The sequence below is a fragment of the Anabrus simplex genome, chromosome 7 (assembly GCF_040414725.1).
Source record: "Anabrus simplex isolate iqAnaSimp1 chromosome 7, ASM4041472v1, whole genome shotgun sequence".
In the NCBI taxonomy this organism is placed as follows: domain Eukaryota; kingdom Metazoa; phylum Arthropoda; class Insecta; order Orthoptera; family Tettigoniidae; genus Anabrus; species Anabrus simplex.
In genome coordinates this window covers 130,880,001-130,898,364 of record NC_090271.1, presented here as the reverse complement: position 1 = coordinate 130,898,364, position 18,364 = coordinate 130,880,001, and the positions used below count along the sequence as shown (strand labels likewise).

Here is an 18,364-nt window from a genome sequence, read left to right as displayed (position 1 = left end):
ACGTAAGATTTATCTAGGAACTCTTCGGGGAGTAAGAAATCATTGTTAACATTTACCACCGCTAGTGTGTACACTCTGCGCCGAAAAGCTTCCTCGATTTGTTTACACTGGAAAGCAGACAAATCTTCTATCTGAAAAGTTAGTCCATTAACAGCGCGAGCGTGAAAATAAATTTCTAACATCTGATTACGCATTTCCTCTAGCTCGTTAAGATTTTCAATCAGCTTGAACTGAGCTTCTTCTCGCTCGTCGCTAGGTTCGAACCGATATGAAATTAGTATTGATCCATTTACCTCCCTCATAAACGCGCGAATGCGTTCAAACGCTCTATCAAAATGAGTTTGCATTCTACCCGCATCTTCATCTGTCTGTAAATTAATGTCTAGTTTCCTACGTTTGCTGCTCGAAGGATACTCCATGACTACAAAAAAAAAAAAATTACGATTTGGTGCTAAATTTTTCAGCAATCTCAAGACAAGTCCAGCAGTTGCTGTAGCAACGACTTATCAAGAATGTACAATCCGTCATTACACAGTATAACCATCGAGCTAGGTCACTACCTTCTGCATCGCGTGAACAGTGTACAGCTTCGCTAGGAAACTCCTCCTGAAGCTTCCCTAGCAATGTATTACGGTAATAGGAAATGTTATTTGAATTTTGTGACGAAAAGGAAAATTCAATTTTATAAATTTCTTCGAATGTATTATAGCCAAGAAATAGTAGAAAATGTTCATTACTTGAAAGTTCACTCAAAAGAAATCGCACTACAGCAGCTGTCACTTCCTGCTGGCTTTCGTAAGCTTTACTCAGGTTCGTCACATATACTGTATAACTGAAAAGAGAACCCCCTCTGTTCCATAGTTCAATACAATTAGCACTCACTTCTTGTTCTTGTTGTGCGCTCAGTTGTCCCGCTTCATCTTCAACAGGCTGTGAAGTAGCGACCACATCCTCCTCTCGATGTACTTGAAGACGACGACTCTGTATGCTTGGATATGCTTGATGTTCAGTTCCTGGTTTAATCTCAACTTTCTTCCACTTCATCATATTACCACCTCGGACCTGAAAAGACAACACCACATACTATTTTCAATTAACAATACAATTATGCGAATACGGCGGAAAAAAAAAATTTACATTAAGAACGAAAATACTCTCTGCATACTTACTTAGTTAAAATAGATGTCGTAACTGATGACATTCTACTGTAGGAAGCACACTTGATGGTAGCCCCTCTCCATGCCTCTGTACATCATTTTCAAGTTGTTTTTTAAAGAATTTATTTCTTCTATTTCTTCTGCTGTAAGTTTTGAGAATTGCGCCGGCAGGAAAACACTCACAGTCTCCTCATCTTCCCCTTCTATATCAACGATTATTTTCCTCCCAAATCTTGTTTCTACCGCTCTCAGCGCTTTAACCTTAAATGGATGGTTAAGTTGCAACTCACTTAACTTTCTATTATGAAATTGTGGTGCCTTGGCAATTTTGTTTAATTTCATTAACATATCCATTTTGTTGAAACTGCTATATCTTTTTTAAAATTAACAAACTAAATAAACTTACACTTACTGAAGAGGAAAGAAAAGTAGTAGTAGTAGAGAACTCTTCCCACTAGATGATAGTTTTCATGTTGTGCTCTGCTCCTTAAATACTCCCTGCCACCACCTTCACTCCTCACCAGTAGGCTGGACTTGTCACTAGTTCACCTTCACTCAAAATTACAACCTACAAAAAACATCCTGTTCGTGACAGAGATAACCTTCAACAAGTTAGAAAGCGGATCTTGCCTAGTAACAGCTGCACTGTAGCACTCCTTAGTGTTTCCCCCTCACCCCTCTAGTAAGAGAGGAGTGAGGGATCATTTTTTTTTTTTTTACATAAACTAACATCCTGTTCAGCTTTCACCAGCAAGTGACCTATTAAAGCAAATCCAGTTGCCACATAGTTACTGTACCTTGCCCACAAGAGTAACCTTTCAAGAAAATTAATTACCTCTTACATAAAGACCTCTGAGTGTGTTGTCCTCATTCTACATGTGGTTGACCCCCTTAGCCAGTGAAAGCTACTCCAGCAAAATCCAGTCACAGCACCTTGCCCCCCACACCTTTCAAGAATTAATTACCTCTCACATTAAGACCTTGCAGTATGTGTAGTTAACATTCCACACACGCCTTGCCAAGTGAGAGGCCCCTTCAGGGAGTGAAGCGCACGGGGCATGCGCAGTGGCTGCCGCTGGTCCAGAATTCTTCTATCGAAAGTCTGGTCCAGCTTTCTTCTAGATACTCTACTGTTGTTGCATGTTTTTAAAAATTCACTTTATTCATTCACAACTTGGTAACTTTATCCATCAAATCTCGGTGCTGTAAGTGATGAGCATGGTGAGAGTTTGCATCAGGACATATCAACGATGGAATCCAGGTACCACGGTCAATACAGTCCGATCATGATGGGTGATTTATGCTGCTTCCTACAGTGATCAACCATATGCGAATATAAGTGGAAAAGAAAATGTTTCAAGCACTTTTACCAGAGTTTTTAGTGTTTACTACATATTGTAAGAGTATATCTATATACCATAAAGAAAATTGTAATGACCGTCTGTCTGTACATTGATTATTTTGGCAAAATTTTTGTTCTGTTATCCGTTTCAGGTGTAATAATGATCATCTACATATTTTTTAGCTTTGATGTCTGCCTGAGTTCTTATAACTTGAAAACAACTGGATATATTTCTACCAAACTTGATATTTGGGATCCACCTGTCCTTTGGTAGGTTTTAGGGCCAAATTTATTTCTGAATACCTAAATTTACTAAGGGTTTATACGAAATTGAAACCGTGATTTTTCACTCCCACAAAATATACAAATCCAAATTTAAGGGAAATCTACCATCCTTAGAGGAAATCAATTCCTAAAACTTTTTCTCATGTGCATCAGTTTGATAGGAGGATTAATAAGGGAGATAAGATTAACGAACGGTTTTTCAGCACAAGTCCCAGCGGACTTAATTCAAAAGCAGGTGCGTGTAAAGTTTATTTCTCATAACTTGAAAACTACTGAAGACATTTCAACCAAACTTCATATTTAGCATCCATTAGTCCAAAGATTGGTTTTAAGGTCCACACCATGTCAAATTCCCAGAGTGGACTGGGTGTTTATAGGGAACCAAAATAGTGATTTTACTCCCACAATATATACAAGCTCAACCTGACTGGAAATCAACCAACCTTGATGGTAATCCATTTCTAAAACTTTTTCTCATGTGGATTTTTTCAATAGGAGGATTAATAAGGGAGATATCATGAATGGTCAGTTTTGCAGGCTAAGTACAGCAGACATAGCCCAAAAGGTGTTGTACGTGTAGCAGGTTCTTGCCTATATAAATAAAATCGTAATGACCATGTATCTGTACATTGACTATTTTGGCAAAATTTTCATACAGTTATCTGTTTAAGGTGTAATAATTACCATAATTTTAGCTTTAGTTTCCTGAAATTCCTAATTTTTACCCCCTCTCCCAAACAAGATTGGGACACAATCTTCCAGACGAGCTAGAAAATTGACATTTGGCAAAATTATAGCTTTTAGCCTGTAACCAATGGAAAACTTCCAAAATCTTTATATATATTACTTTTTGCCTGAAAAATATTGAAATATGGAGGCAATTTTAATGACGGTGAAGACCATTTTGAGGTATTTCGTGGCTAAATGTTAAGTCATATCACAAAACAACCACTGTTCAATTTGAAGTGATCTACAACTTTGGTCCTATGACATTTTGTTGTATCTCTATCCCTTATACGTTAGATTTGTCTCTATTTCTCGATTGTAAGTAAATTTTGCATTTTTTACACGTATAATTCATAGTTTGAATCACTTACAGGAAAGAGAATCATCAATTCTACACTAACATTGGCCCACCCACTAGCCATATGAGAGCCAAAAGCTATGTTTGTAGCTGTCACATAATTATCCAAAAAGTAATACTCTGTGAGAAAATCTTACCCAAATTCTACACTATCAACGTTTCTAACTCAATCTGACACATGAATAGATGAGATATGAGAAAATATCAATGGACCAGCCATTTAGACTGCTAAATGTGGCATCTTATGGTACAATCTGTTTGTCGATATGACGTACCGTTTAGCAGCAGTTAATCTGTAAATGAAGGTCTACATTATTGTAAACATGCATATACTTTCATACGTCAGTCTATATATATTCACTGATGTTGATTTGTTAGCGATCCAGAAAGGGTGTGTGTGCTATTGTAATCAGTACTCCTCGCATCGACTTTGAATGGCAGTAGGAATGGGGTCCTTCTCCAGCTCCTGTGTAACTGGTATTAATAAGGAGGGCCTACCACTGTAATGAATAATTTCCTTCTCAATTTGACTGGCAGAAGGCAAGGGAGCATTCAATTTTTTTCAAAACTTCCCTACCCAATTGTATTTGATTGTAGACAAGGTTACCTGCCATTATAAACAAATTTTCCCACCTAAAATGTGACTGGCATTAGGCATATTGGACTGCTAGTTTAATGGAAACTCACCAACTTGGTGGGACTGGCAGTAAGCTGGCTGGCATTAGGAAAATAGGCCTGTCATTATAATGATAACAGCACAACTCAGTTTTGACTGGCAGTAGGGAAGGTGCCTGCCATTATAATAAAAACTCCTTAACTGTAATGTGTCTGGAAGTAGGAAAGGGGCCTGCCATTGTAACGAAAACTTCCCAAATTGATTATGACTGTGCAGTAGGCAATGGGGCCTGCCATTATAATGAAAACTTCCAATTCAGTTGCGAATGACAATAGACAAGTGAGCCTGCTGTTATCATCACAACTTCGTAACTCACACTTTACATTGGAAACAACGTATGAGCACCTCCCCATGCTGTTCCTTGGATTACGCTAAGAGACATGCAATTTAACAAATCTTATTCACTGCACATACAATTATTTGCTTCGATATCTGTGCACAATGTAGAATACCATAGCGAAGCATGGGTACATTTGCTAGTCTTCTTATAAATGTATTTAAAATATAATGTAGCAATTTGCAAAGAATATATAAAGATTTAGAATTAATGTCAAAGTCCCTTAACTCAAAAAACTAACATGCTATGATAAATCTGATTACAGGTCTGGAGTGTGCACAACAGTTTCAGTATAAAACGCTTGAAGTTTCCTCAGTAGCAGGCAATTTATTTATTTTAAATTTTTTTGAGACCAGTTTATAAAAGCAAGAACTCAGCATGCTATTTTCTGAGTGACGAAGTTCATCCATATTATAGGCCTACCTCATTTTTGATGCAGCATCTCAAGGATACTTCCTTGATTCTTACTATAAATTTCCTGGGCCTTTTCCTGGGGTTGGCACTTGATGTGAATTTGGCCCAGTATTCAACCAGATGCCTTTCTGATGGTGATCTTTTGTGAATGAAGGTATTTACTTTTGCATGTCTCTCTGATGTTTGGTACTATTGTACATTGTACATAGATGAAGGGAAGTGTATTAAGACAAGCACAAACACCCATTTCTAGAGGCAGAGGATTTAATTATATGCTGTTGAAATCCCCAATCTGACTGGGAATCAAACCCAGAGCCCTCTGACCTGAATACCAGTATGCTGACCATTGAACCAAGGCACTGGACATAGACTTAATGAAAATATTAAGTGTTATTGGACTCCACTCAACCTTGTCCAACTTTGACTGATGGATATTGAATATTTATTCTTAAGTGTCCTTGCCTCTGACAAAGCTCACCTGCCTGTGCAGAATCTGTCAGACAGTGGCAAATCTGGCTGTTTAGGATATGAAATAAGTCTTTGTTGCCATTTGATATTAGAGCAAGAGTTTTGTAATTGTTATATTCTTGATTGTTTTTTGTGAAGAGGAAGGATGACCTTAATTAAAGTAACGGCCACTTCCTTTCCACTCCCAGCCCTTCCCTGTCCCATCATCGCCATAAGACCTATCTGTGTTGGTGCGCCGTAAAGCAACTAGCAAAAAAATAATAATAAAAAATAGTGTTGCAAATGAAAGAGAAATATTGCGAGTAACATAGGTGAGCATAGGTGACCAGACTTTTTAGCATGTTTACTGTACTTATATCATACATTGCTCACCTATATCACTCACAATATTTCACTTTAATTTGCAACACTTTGAACGCCATAGCACCTTGCCTAATTCAACCACACATTTTATTGTAAATTACATATTCATAAGGTTCTTACTGATTAGAAACATGTTTTAGTATTTTGTCATATATTGTGTATGTTTAAATATGGCTGATGATGACCCCGTGTAGGGTTGAAACTAGTCCCATGTAATGTAAATAACATGGTAAATATAACTATGTATTGAATAGGCGGAGACCTGTCCTGTTTATAATTTATGTGATATATGTAATTGTCAGTAATCCTCTAGTCTGGTAAGCAAGATATAAAAATTATCTGACTTGCAGACTGTACTGTTTCATAAAATTCCATGTGCTTCCCAAGTAGTCTTTGCATTTTAACTTTCACTTCGATGGGCTGTATCTTCCTTTGTTATATTTCATAGCAGCTTGACATTTTGTGATGCACGTAGTATATTTCGCACTCCCCAACCAAATGCAAAACACATGAATATATTTTACCTAATGTCATATTGGGATCCTATTCCTTTACTACAGCCATGGCAAAAATTTGGTGGTCCACTGTAACTAGATAATGCAACATGTGTGACATCAATATAAAGGGTGGCAATCCAATGGGGAAGCGAAGCAAAGGTCTGACACAGTGCCAGATGCTTGTGATACAAGAAGTACAGTAAATATAATTTTGTATAGTACAGGGCTAAAAATGTATAGGTTTAATACAAATAAAAGGATATTCATCATCCAAGAAAGAAAAGATAAAACATAGGACACATCAGCAATTTCCCAAGCCACAATATACCGGTAACCAGTATGATTCCTTCTGCAGCATGTCTTTTGTATTGCTAGCAGCCAGGGATACAACCCAGCCATATGGGGGGGGGGGACAATCCAGACCACCTTGATGCCAGTATCAAGCCCAGAAGAAAGGGGAGATGAATACCTGGTTCCTGATTACCAGTGGGGATGCTGATGTCGAGTTGGTGTCACAGATAAATAGTGGAAAATGCTCTAGTTAGTAGGCTTACCTACTTTTGCACTCAGCAAATCCTAGCTCCATAAGGAGAAGGATGAGGGAAAATTTCTGACACCCTAAAATGGGAATATCTTGACTAAGGTATGGTAACCCGGGCAGAAGAGTCCCTGGTCCTCCAAGTTGGGGGTTAGTCAAGGGGCTAACAATTCATCACTGTAAAAAAATCTCCATTTTGAAACTTTAATGAGAAAAAGCTGGACTGACTAATGAAGACAGACATGGCAAGGATAAGGATACTGATAATGGGCAGATGAAGGGAAATAGGGCAGAAGGACACACACATTAGAATATGGAATGTATGATCCCTATATTGCACAGAAGTATTAATGATGCTACTATATCAGATTGTAAATTTGAAACCAAGCATAATAACTGTCTTGGAAATACATTGGAGTCATAGAAGAACAAAAAGCTGATGAAAATATTTACTGCTGATCTGAATGCTCAAGTGGGAACCAAACAAATATGTAGAACAATAGTTGGCCTTACAGTGAAATATCATCAGTAATGACTAAGCTGAAGATACTTTCAAAAATACCTATTCATTTGTGTAACTGCTAAACGTGCAGAGTAAAGTTTAAAATCTCTTTTAGATCACATTATGATGAATAAAAGACATTTGTCAGCGTCTGTAAGTGTCTGTTTTTACCATTAGCACCTATCATATGGTAAATGCATACTTAAGTGCCTAAAACTTTACTTTTTATTTTTTTAAATTCTATTTTTTGCTTCAATATACCTTATTGCTTGGCAGGGAGTATGACTCGATCACATCCTTTGTGGATGAGAGTACATTTTGTATTTAGAAATATCTTGACTCAATTGAGACTTAAACTTACACCAGAACACCTTGAAAAATACATAGTAGTCAAATGTAATGTAAATGGAGAGTAAATTGTTTCAGTAATTTCATTATAGTTCCATTCTGTCTTCACAAATTTGAGATCAGTAATAAACTGGTACTTCCCAATAAACTTATCTCCTGGCCTTTCCCGAATTATCTGGGGTCAACACTAATATGGTTAATCCAATTGAATGGCTGGATGCTCTTCCTGACACCAAACCTATGTGGAAAGATGTATTCACCTTTACGTGTTTCTGTGCTGGTTTTTAGCATATGTAGATGTGTATTAAGATGATTTCAAACACTCGGCCTCCAATCTATAGGAATTAACCAAATGTGGCTAAAATCCCCAGTTTGGCCAGGAATCAAACCAGGGACCCTCTGAACCCAAGGCCACTAATGCTGACCATTCAGTCAAATCAGCCAGGCTACTTCCAAATATAGTCAGACTCCCCATTTAACATTGTTTAGGAGATAATTCAAATTTTAAATAGTTTAGTTAACAAAGTCTGGCTCATTTCTGGAATCGTCAGTGTCGAGGTCTTCGGTTCAGAGGGTCCCCTTCATATACATACTACCAACCACCACAGAAACACTGAATACATTCCTCCACATAGGTTGGCATTAGAAAAGGAATGCAACCATAATACAGAGCCAAATCCACATATACATCACAGTTTGCACCTGTAATCTCACTAGGTAGCAGCAGCAGCAGCAGCAGCAGCAGCACTAGTAGTAGTAGTAGGTAGTAGTAGTAGTAGTAGTAGTAGTAGTAGTAGTAGATACAATTTTAGTTAATTTTATACAAATTTTGTTAGTGCCTATTTTAACATTTTTAATGTCCATTTGGGCTGCCTAAAATGGGTAAGTGCCTAAATGTTCTCAGATTAGTAATAACAATGCAATTTTATTAGACTTAGCCAGTTTGTGACTTCTTGAAATATGGCCATGGGATCCACCTATTCTCCCATAAAGAAATTCACAAAGGGAGATGGAGATCACCGGATTGCAGCTCTGTGAACCAAATTGACCATATACAGTACTGATAGATGGCAGACACAAGTCAGACCTCTTCAATGTGAGGAGTCTAAGAGGCCCCAACATAGATTCAAGTCAGGACAAGAATTTCCAATGCTTCAAAAGGAACTAGGGTCAACAATCAGAGATGTAATACAACTGCTCTTGAATTACTGGAAGTCAGAGAGACACGTCAGGAACTAGCAGGTGTACCCCCATCAAATCTGCTAAACTATGTGACATACAGTCAAATGTTAAAGTTTGTACCACTGAACGAGTGGCTATGTGGTTTGGGTCTTGTACGTAGTTGTCAGCTTGCATTTGGGAGATAGTGTGTTCAAATCCATTGTCAGCAGATCTGAAGATGGTTTTCTATTGTTTCCCATTTTCACACCAGGCAAATGTTGGGGCTGAATCTTAATTAAGGCCACGGCTGCTACCTTCTCAATTCCAGCCCTTTCCCGTCTTTACACTGCTGAAACCCTTCAATATGTTAGTGTGATGATAAACCATTAGCAGCCAGGCTGAGTACCTCAGGCAGTATAGTGCTGGCCTCCTGAGCCCAACTTGGCAGGTTCAATCCCGGCTCAGTCCGGTGGTATTTGTAAGTGCTCAAATACGTCAGCCTCTTGTCCGTAAATTTACTGGGACATAAAAGAACTCCTGTGCAGTAAAATTCCCCTTTCCATCTGTAACTTTTTTTTGCTGTTGTTTATTTATTTTTTTAAGTATTCATTTGCTTTATTTTATTTTGTTCTTATATCTACTATAAGGTTACATTGGTAACTGCATGGCAGTAAGATGTTTTGGTGTAAAGCAATAAGGGAGTGTTTCACCTTGCCACTTAATGCTCAGTGTCCTCTTGGCTTCTTTATTATGCAGGTGGAAAGCACAAACTTTTATTTTGGTTGGATTTTGCTTAAAATTATTTCTGCGATGGAAAGTGCCAAGTTCTTCAAAAGCAAATGACAAAGAATTTTCTACTATTGCAGCATCATTATCATGGATGAATTGCCGAGTGCCTTCTGTTCTGGACTGGTCTTTGGTACATAGGTTGTAAAGCAATGTTGCTAAGACACTGCCATTCTTCTGAAAGCACCAACTGCTATTTTTCCCAAAGCACAATGATGAGAATAGAAGAACTAGGGGTTAATTTTTGCTCACAACTGCACAAAAATTCAAAAATCATTAACTACTTTTAATAATTGGCTTTGGATGAAAAATATTAACATCCATGATACAGCACAACTTTTAATTTTTATTCATGGCATTGACAGAGTGTGTGAAATTACTGATGAGCTGGCACCTTTAAGAAACATCCATGGAACTACAAAACACAAGGATTTGTTTCTTAAATTAAGTGAAACCATTGAAGGATCTCGATTTAGGATGGGATCGATTGGCATCTATAACAACAGATGGAGCAAAGAATATAAGTGGTACAAAACTGTGATTGTTTGGAAAAATTAGAAACTAATTTACCAAAAGAAATATTGGTGTACCTCTTGAATTACACTGCATTTATTCATCAACAAATGCTATGTGGAAAAGTACTGAATCTACAGCATGTGATGAATACACAATTACCTAGCGAGTTGGCCATGTGGTTAGGGTCACATAGCTGTGAGCTTGTAATCGGGGGATGGTGGGTTCAAATTCCACCATCAGCAGCCCTGAGATGTTTTCCATGGTTTCCCATTTTCACACCAGGCAAATGCTGGAGCTGTACCATAATTAAAAAACTATAAAAAACTGGGAGAAACTCCTTAAAATCAGAATCTTAGTGGATTATAATTTCTGGTTAAAAAATATAGAATTGTTAGTGGGAGTCTGTAATGAAAGAAGATAAAAAGTATTAAAGGAAGGTTTTTTACTCCCACCAACAGCTCTATATTTTTTAATCAGGAATATTTAATCAACTAAGGTTCTAATTTTAAAGAGTTTCCCTGGTGTTATAGTTTAAAATTCAAGACTCAGTACATATTATAAGTTAATGGATTGTACATTGTATAATATCAACCACATTTTTATATTTAGAAGAACCTCTTCCCCCTTTAAAGATTAATGCCACAATGAACTATTTTATCAATATGAGCAATGACGTGTTCAGTGTTTTAACTCTCTATGGAAGAGCATTTTAACTTCATTATCACCTTTGATGTTCTCATTATTTTAAATGTGCCAATATTCATGCTCTTTTAAGCTGAAGATGTTCCAAAATGGAATGAAATATGTTCTTGTAATTTTTAGCTAGAATTTAAGCTGACTCATGTTTGTAAATGCATAAAAACTAGCTATAAAAGTAAATAAGTATTGGACAGTGGGAAAAATCCCTTGACCTTATTTAGAAAGTTAAGTCTTAAATTACAGGAATTAATTATCATTCAAGAAGTTTCTACAGGGTCTTTATTTATGCTTGGCAGGGACTTTATCGCTCGAACTTGGCCGCCGATTACAGGCCGCTACCGGCCGCTGGCACACGTGGTTTCCGGTACTTCTGCAGTTGCTGAGAGCTGATCTCTGAGATAGTAGGGTGTTCAATGAAGCTACTGCATACTGTATGTCATATTGTATAGTGTTTTTTTGTGATTGTGTATAGTTATGTAATGTATGTGAAATACTCGTTACGTGAACATGTATATCTGCACAATACTTACATTAAGTGCAGAAAATTGTGCGCTAGGACAAGACAAAAGGTCCGAGCGAAATTTCCAGGGAGACCCATTCCTATCAATCGGACAATAAAACAACTGGCCAAGAGATTCAAACCTACAGGTTCAGTAAACAATAAAAAATAGACTTAAAGGTTGTTATCTCCTTACTGAAGCATGTTTGGTACGAGGATCATAAGTAAAAATCTGTGGCCCCCTCGTAGTCTAGATTTTTAACGGCATGGGATTTTTATTGGTGGGGAATGTTAAAAAATGTAGTTAATGGGAACAACCCTCACACACTAGATGAACTTAAAGACAATATAAGAGTTGCAATTGCATCCATCAGTGCTGAAGAACTGGGTAGAGTTATCGAAAACTTCATTAGGAGATGCCGATTATTTTGGCAGCGCATGGGAAATATTTTCAGCATAAATTGTAAAAAATGATGAGTGAAATGCATGATAATGCATGATAATGATTTTTTAGCATAAACTGTAAATATGGTGAGTAAAATGCATGATAATGATTTTGCCGTACATACGCACGCGCGGTAGCTGGCAACTGAACCGTCACTGGTGGCCAAGGTCAAGTGAGAAAGTCCCTACCATAATAAAGAACCTGTAGTTCTCATCAAGCAGGCTACTCCTGTTTCATTTTCCAATAATTGTACATTTCACTTAAGGATGATGAAGACTTCCACTATTAATAACTTCTTCTTTTATGTTGCAGGGTTAAGGACCTGTGCCAATTTACAATCAATGGGAAACTTCATACAGGTAACAATAAACCATTTTTCAAAAATTTGCCTATTTTTAAAAATATTGAAGGTTTATGGAGTGGTATAATGAAATGGGGAAACTGTACTGAAAAGTCCACTGATTTCAGTGAAGATACATGGACTTGGAAGTAAAATCTTCCAGGCCATGGTCTAGAGAAACTCTTTCCATACATCTTCAGTGACATGTTGGTCTTAGATATTTTTGTGTCGTCAAGGTAACAGTTTGCTTATCGGGAAAGTGGACAACTGAGATAGCCTTGCGTCAACTAACAAGTAACTAAAATCAGTAGCACTTTGTGAGCTGAACCACAGGTAAAGTTATTTTGGAAGTGAGGTTTCTGCAACACGATATCTTTCAACCCTACCATGTTGAATTCACATTTAAAAAAAGGTCAGCCAAAAGTGGTTTCAGTGTAGCTTGAAATTATGTTTTATGCAGTATGTTAATAATCAATGTCTGCCTCAGTGGTGTAGTGGTTAGTGTGATTAGCTGTCGCCCTGGAGGCCCGGGTTCAATTCCTGGCTCTGCTGCTAAAACAGGGTCCACTCAGCCTTGGGAGGTCAACTGAGAAGAGGGGGGTTTGATTCGCTCCTCAGCCATCCTGGAAGTGGTTTTCCTTGGTTTCCCACTTCTCCTCCAGGCAAATGCCAGGATGGTACCTAACTTAAGGCCACGGCAGCTTCCTTCCCTCTTCCTTGCCTATCCCTTCCAAACTTCCCATCCCCCCCACAAGGCCCCTGTTCAGCATAGCAGGTGACGCTGCCTGGGTGAGGTACTGGTCATCCTCCCCAGTTTTATCCCCCGACCCAGAGTCTGAAGCTCCAGGACACTGCTTTGGGGCAGTAGAGGTGGGATCCCTTGCTGAGTCTGAGGGGAAAACAGGGTAAACAGATAAAGGAGAAGAAGAAGAAGAAGAAGAAGAAGAAGAAGAAGAAGAAGAAGAAGAAGAAGAAGAAGCTATCAAAGCTATCAATTTTCTAAAGACTAATGCCTTGTCACTGAAACCACTCTCTTCTTTCATAATAATAATAATAATAATAATAATAATAATAATAATAATAATAATAATAATAATAATAATAATAATAATAATAATATTAGTAATAATTGGAGTGCATTCGAGTGAGGAGGAATGCTGAAGGTGAGATGGATAGATCGAATCACTAATGAAGAGATAATCAAATTGGTGAGAGGAGATCGATTTGGCTAAAATTGACCAGAAGAAGAGACAGGATGATAGGACATATCCTAGGATACCCAGGACTTGTACAGTTGGATTTTGAGGGAAGTGTAGGTGGTAAGAACAGTAGGGATAGACCAAGGTATAAATATGACAAGCAGATTAGAGTAGATGTAGGATGCAGCAGTTACAGAGGAATGAAAAGGTTAGCATATGATAGGGTGGTGTGGAGAGCTGCATCAAACCAGTCTATGGACTGATGACTATAATAATAATAATAATAATAATAATAATAATAATAATAATAATAATAATAATAATAATAATAATAATATATTTGTATGGCTATTGCTAGTCTGGTGGAGCCCTCGTAAGAAGGCAGACCCTCTGATGAGGGTGGACAGCAATGGTCATGTACAGTATAACTTCATGTTACTGTGGTGTTACTCTGTGTGGTGTGCAAGTTGCAGGAATGTCGGGGATAGCACAAACACCCGAACCAAGCAAATTAACCATTTAAGATTAAAATCCTCAAGTCAGCCGGAAATCAAACCTGGGCTCTCTGAGCTGCAGACTAGTATGCTGACCATTCAGCCAAGGAGAAAGTCAAGTCCAACATTACATTGGGGTCTGTAATACACTACTTACATAATTTTTCAGAATCATTCCACTTCATCATTTGGAATTTTGGACAGATGGAAGTCGGGACAGAGAAAAGATCACAGACAGTCACGAAGGAGGCAATTTCTGGATTAATGAATGAACATTTGAAATAGTCAGTGACACAAAAAACTCAAATCTATCACTGAACTTAAAGGCAGGTTTTAGAAGATGTGGAATTGTACCATTTGAACCCCATGGAGTTATCTGTAGGCTGCCAGATTCACAGCACATCGCATGGAGGCAGTATTGCGAGTGTCAAACTGTTTCAAAGAAATGCTTAAGGAAATGAGGCATGGGGAAAAAGACAACTCAGGGGTCATAAAGAAGAGAGTCAATGTTTCTGCTGGAATAGGAATTAATGTTGAAGATTATGAGCCTCAGCCACTGAACGACTTGGCAGAAACTCCTAAAACATCTAGGAAAATGAGTAGGAGGAATCTTTCTACATCCAGCAATGAAAGCAGTGAAGCCGGTTTTCATGTTTCATACATGGATTTTTCTGATGATAAGGGGAATAAAGATAATGAAGACAGCAATTCTCAACCAGATGCTGAGAATGGCACTGAAATGGCAGTATTGAAATAGACAGAGCCAAAGTTAAAAATAAGTTGTTTTGTGATTGTTAGGGTTCCTACAATTAAGGAGAACATCTTCAGACATTATTTTTTTTGCTAGCGGCTTTACGTTGCACCAACACAGATAGGTCTTATGGCGACGATGGGATAGGAAAGACCTAGGAGTTGCAAGGAAGCGGCCGTGGCCTTAATTAAGGTACAGCCCCAGCATTTGCCTGGTGTGAAAATGGGAAACCACGGAAAACCATCTTCAGGGCTGCCGATAGTGGGATTCGAACCTACTATCTCCCGGATGCAAGCTCACAGCTGCGCGCCTCTACGCGCACGGCCAACTCGCCCGGTGAGACATTATGTAGCTGAGATTCTAAATATTGGCCCTGAGCAAAAGTGTTGTGTCAAATATTTGAGAAAGGTGAACAGGAAGTTTATTTGGCTATGTGGAAGATAAAGATAGGGGCTGCCTGGCCGAGGTGGTAAAGGTGTGCTCAGTTCGCCTGGAAGAAAGTGGGTTCGAAACCCCGTCAGGAAGTCGAAAAATTTAAGAAATGAGATTTCCACATCCGGAGGTGCATATGGACCTGAGGTTCAGTCAGCCTACACCAAAAATGAGTACCAGGTTAATACCTGGGGGCAAAGGCGGCCGGGCGTAGAGCTAACTACTCTACCCCATCATGTGCCGAGGTTAACAATGGTGGAAGCTTTTACCTTCCACTCCTCCAAGGGCCTTCATGGCCTGTACGGAGGTGACTTTGCTTTGCTTTGCTTTGGAAGATAAAGATACTATAGACCAAACTCAGACTGTTCTTATTCTCTCTAATCCAGACATACTGAAATGAGGGTTCTTGTTTAAATGGAATGAAGTTGATGGGTTCAATTTGTGCTAATTTGTGTTTTTAGGGTTATTAGCTGTCTCATCTTGAACTCAGTATTGACATTTTAAATACCGTGGGTATAGTTTGTGAACAGTTTATGAATTTTGGAGTACTGTAACTATATTTTACTTTACCCATTCAATTGTCAGTTGTTTTAAATGAAAGTTATCATACTCAAAATAAAATTAATACCTTTCTTTCTAAGCTTAACTTTGTTAATTTGTAGTGGTCAGAAATTGCTTATTAAAGCTTACCACAATATAGGATAACTTTGTCATCCTAGTTACCTGCAAATACCCATCAGATTTTTTGATAATGGTGAGTACTTTCAACTAAATTCTATTTACACATTCAACCCTCACATAAAATAATAAAAAAGTGTATGTTTCTGTCAAAAGCCTGATTTGCAAGTTACAATGAAATTCTAAAGTGGTTAAAGTATCCCCAGTTTATGGTAACTATCTACTGATATTAAAGTGAAGTTATGTGGGGACATCAGATATAACTCTGCCATGTGCAGTTTTGATAGATTTGTAAACATGGACAAATTCACAAATCATGAACATAAAAGTGTTGGTGACCTTTCACTCATGTGATTTATTGCCCTCCTTATGAAAAACTGGGTGAAATCTATTGCAGTCTCTTTAAATACCATTGAAAAACCGATTTTGTAGATGGTTAAACAGCTACAAAGCGATAGGCAAGGGTAGTACCCTTTACTTGTGATGATAGTAAAACCAACAAAAAAAAGCCTGGAAATAACTTGATATTTCAAGACAGGAGAGAGAGATGAAAAACTATATTATTAAATCCATATGACATAAGTAGATAAAGCTTTGATGTATGTGATATCTGTCATGAGATCAAATGTGTGAAAAATCATTTTCATTAAATCAGGAAGGTAATATACAATGGTCACACTGCAGATTATGAATATTACTGGAATCTTTATGCCACTGAAACCAGTTCAAATGGTGGCAAGAGAGTTATGCTGTGTTTAATATCTGCTCATGTCAGTCCTAAGGTTTTTCAGAGAGTAAGTATCATGTTGGTAATTCAGCTTTTGGCGGTAGCAACCCTAAATTCTTCAAATATCCTTCATTAGCTTTCTAAGATGTGATGAAATGTGTAGATGCTACAATGGCAAAAATGCTAAAAAGATAAGGTGCCTTGTGGGGTGATATATTCTCAGATTGTGTGGATATGATATGAACTTCCAGTGTTTTGAAATTTGTGCTGCTCGAACGATCATTTGCTATTATGCACTGGGGTAAAAAAATATCCAAACACCACAAAATAAGGAATGTAGAATATAGAAATTTTGGCAATATGTTTGTCGAAGAAATGTATTTAATTGACTAAAGGTACAAGACTAGTTAATATCCGCGCGAGAATAGCCATCGCAAATGTGCCAAGCTGGTCCATTAATAACCAGTGTAATCGCCTGACTGTTGAATGTAGGCATGCAAACATGCATGCATTGTGTCGTAAAGATGCTAGGTGTCAGCTTGTGGGATGAAGTTCCATTCCTATTGCACTTGGTCGGCCAATACAGAGACAGTTAATGCTGGTTGTGGATGACGCCGGAGTTTTTGTCCAATGATGTCCCTTACGTGCTCGACTGAGGACAGATCGGGGGATCGAACAGGCCAAGACTTAATGTTGACACTCTGTAGAGCACGTTGGGTTACAACAGTGGCATGGGGGCATGCATTATCCTGTAGATAAACACCCCCAGGAATGCTGTTCATGAATGGCAGCAAAACAGATCGAATCACCAGATGGACATACACATCTGCAGTCAGGGTGCAGTGGGATAACCACAAGAGTGCTCCTGCTATCATAGGAAATTGCTCCCCAGACCAGAACTCCAGGTGTAGGTCCAGTGTGTCGACACCGCAGACAGGTGGAATGCAGGTGCTCACCTAGCCTCCTTCTAACCAACACACGGCCATCAATGGCACCAAGACAAAACCGGTTTTCATCGGAAAACACAATGGACTTCCACTCCATCCTCCAATGAGCTCTTGCTTGACACCACTGAAGTCACAGACGGCAGTGGTTTGGGGTAAGTGGAATGCATGCCGCAGGGCGTCTAGCTTGAAGCTGTCCTTCAAGTAATCTATTTTGAACAGTTCATTGTGGTGCCAACTACCGCTCAAATTGGTGCTGCAGACGCAGTCTGCTGCACCATAGCCATACGCTGATTATGGCAGCCCTCCCTCTCAGTGGTGCCACAGGGATGTCCGGACCCCAGTCTTCTTCTGAGCGTACCTTCTCGTGACCACTGTTGGCAGCATGCATGCAAAATAGAGACATTCCTGCCAAGTTGTTTCTGCAGCAGTACGGAAGGAAAATCCACCTTCACATAGCCCTATTATATGGCCTCGTTCAACTGCAGTGAGCTATTGATACTGGCCTCTTCGTCATTGTAAAGGCATTCTTTACCCACTCACAGTCACTCCGTCCAATCTCACAGGTAACTAACACTCTCGCACAGTACAGCCCGTATTTAAAGCAAACCTGATGTGCAACATCATGGGGCTGCTACGAAAGCCACACTATTACAATTTGTGTGATATTTGAATCAGTGTC

At 38.5% G+C, this 18,364-nt stretch overlaps 1 protein-coding gene across 1 annotated transcript in view; it reads left to right on the top strand.

Annotated features, from left to right (window-relative positions):
- LOC136877740 (uncharacterized) overlaps positions 1–18,364 on the top strand; it is a 198,367-nt gene that overhangs the window by 49,761 nt on the left and 130,242 nt on the right. The window contains exon 2 of the mRNA XM_068228622.1: positions 12,430–12,476. Within this exon, the coding sequence (XP_068084723.1) occupies positions 12,430–12,476 (47 nt within the window). The remainder of the gene's footprint in view (positions 1–12,429; positions 12,477–18,364) is intronic.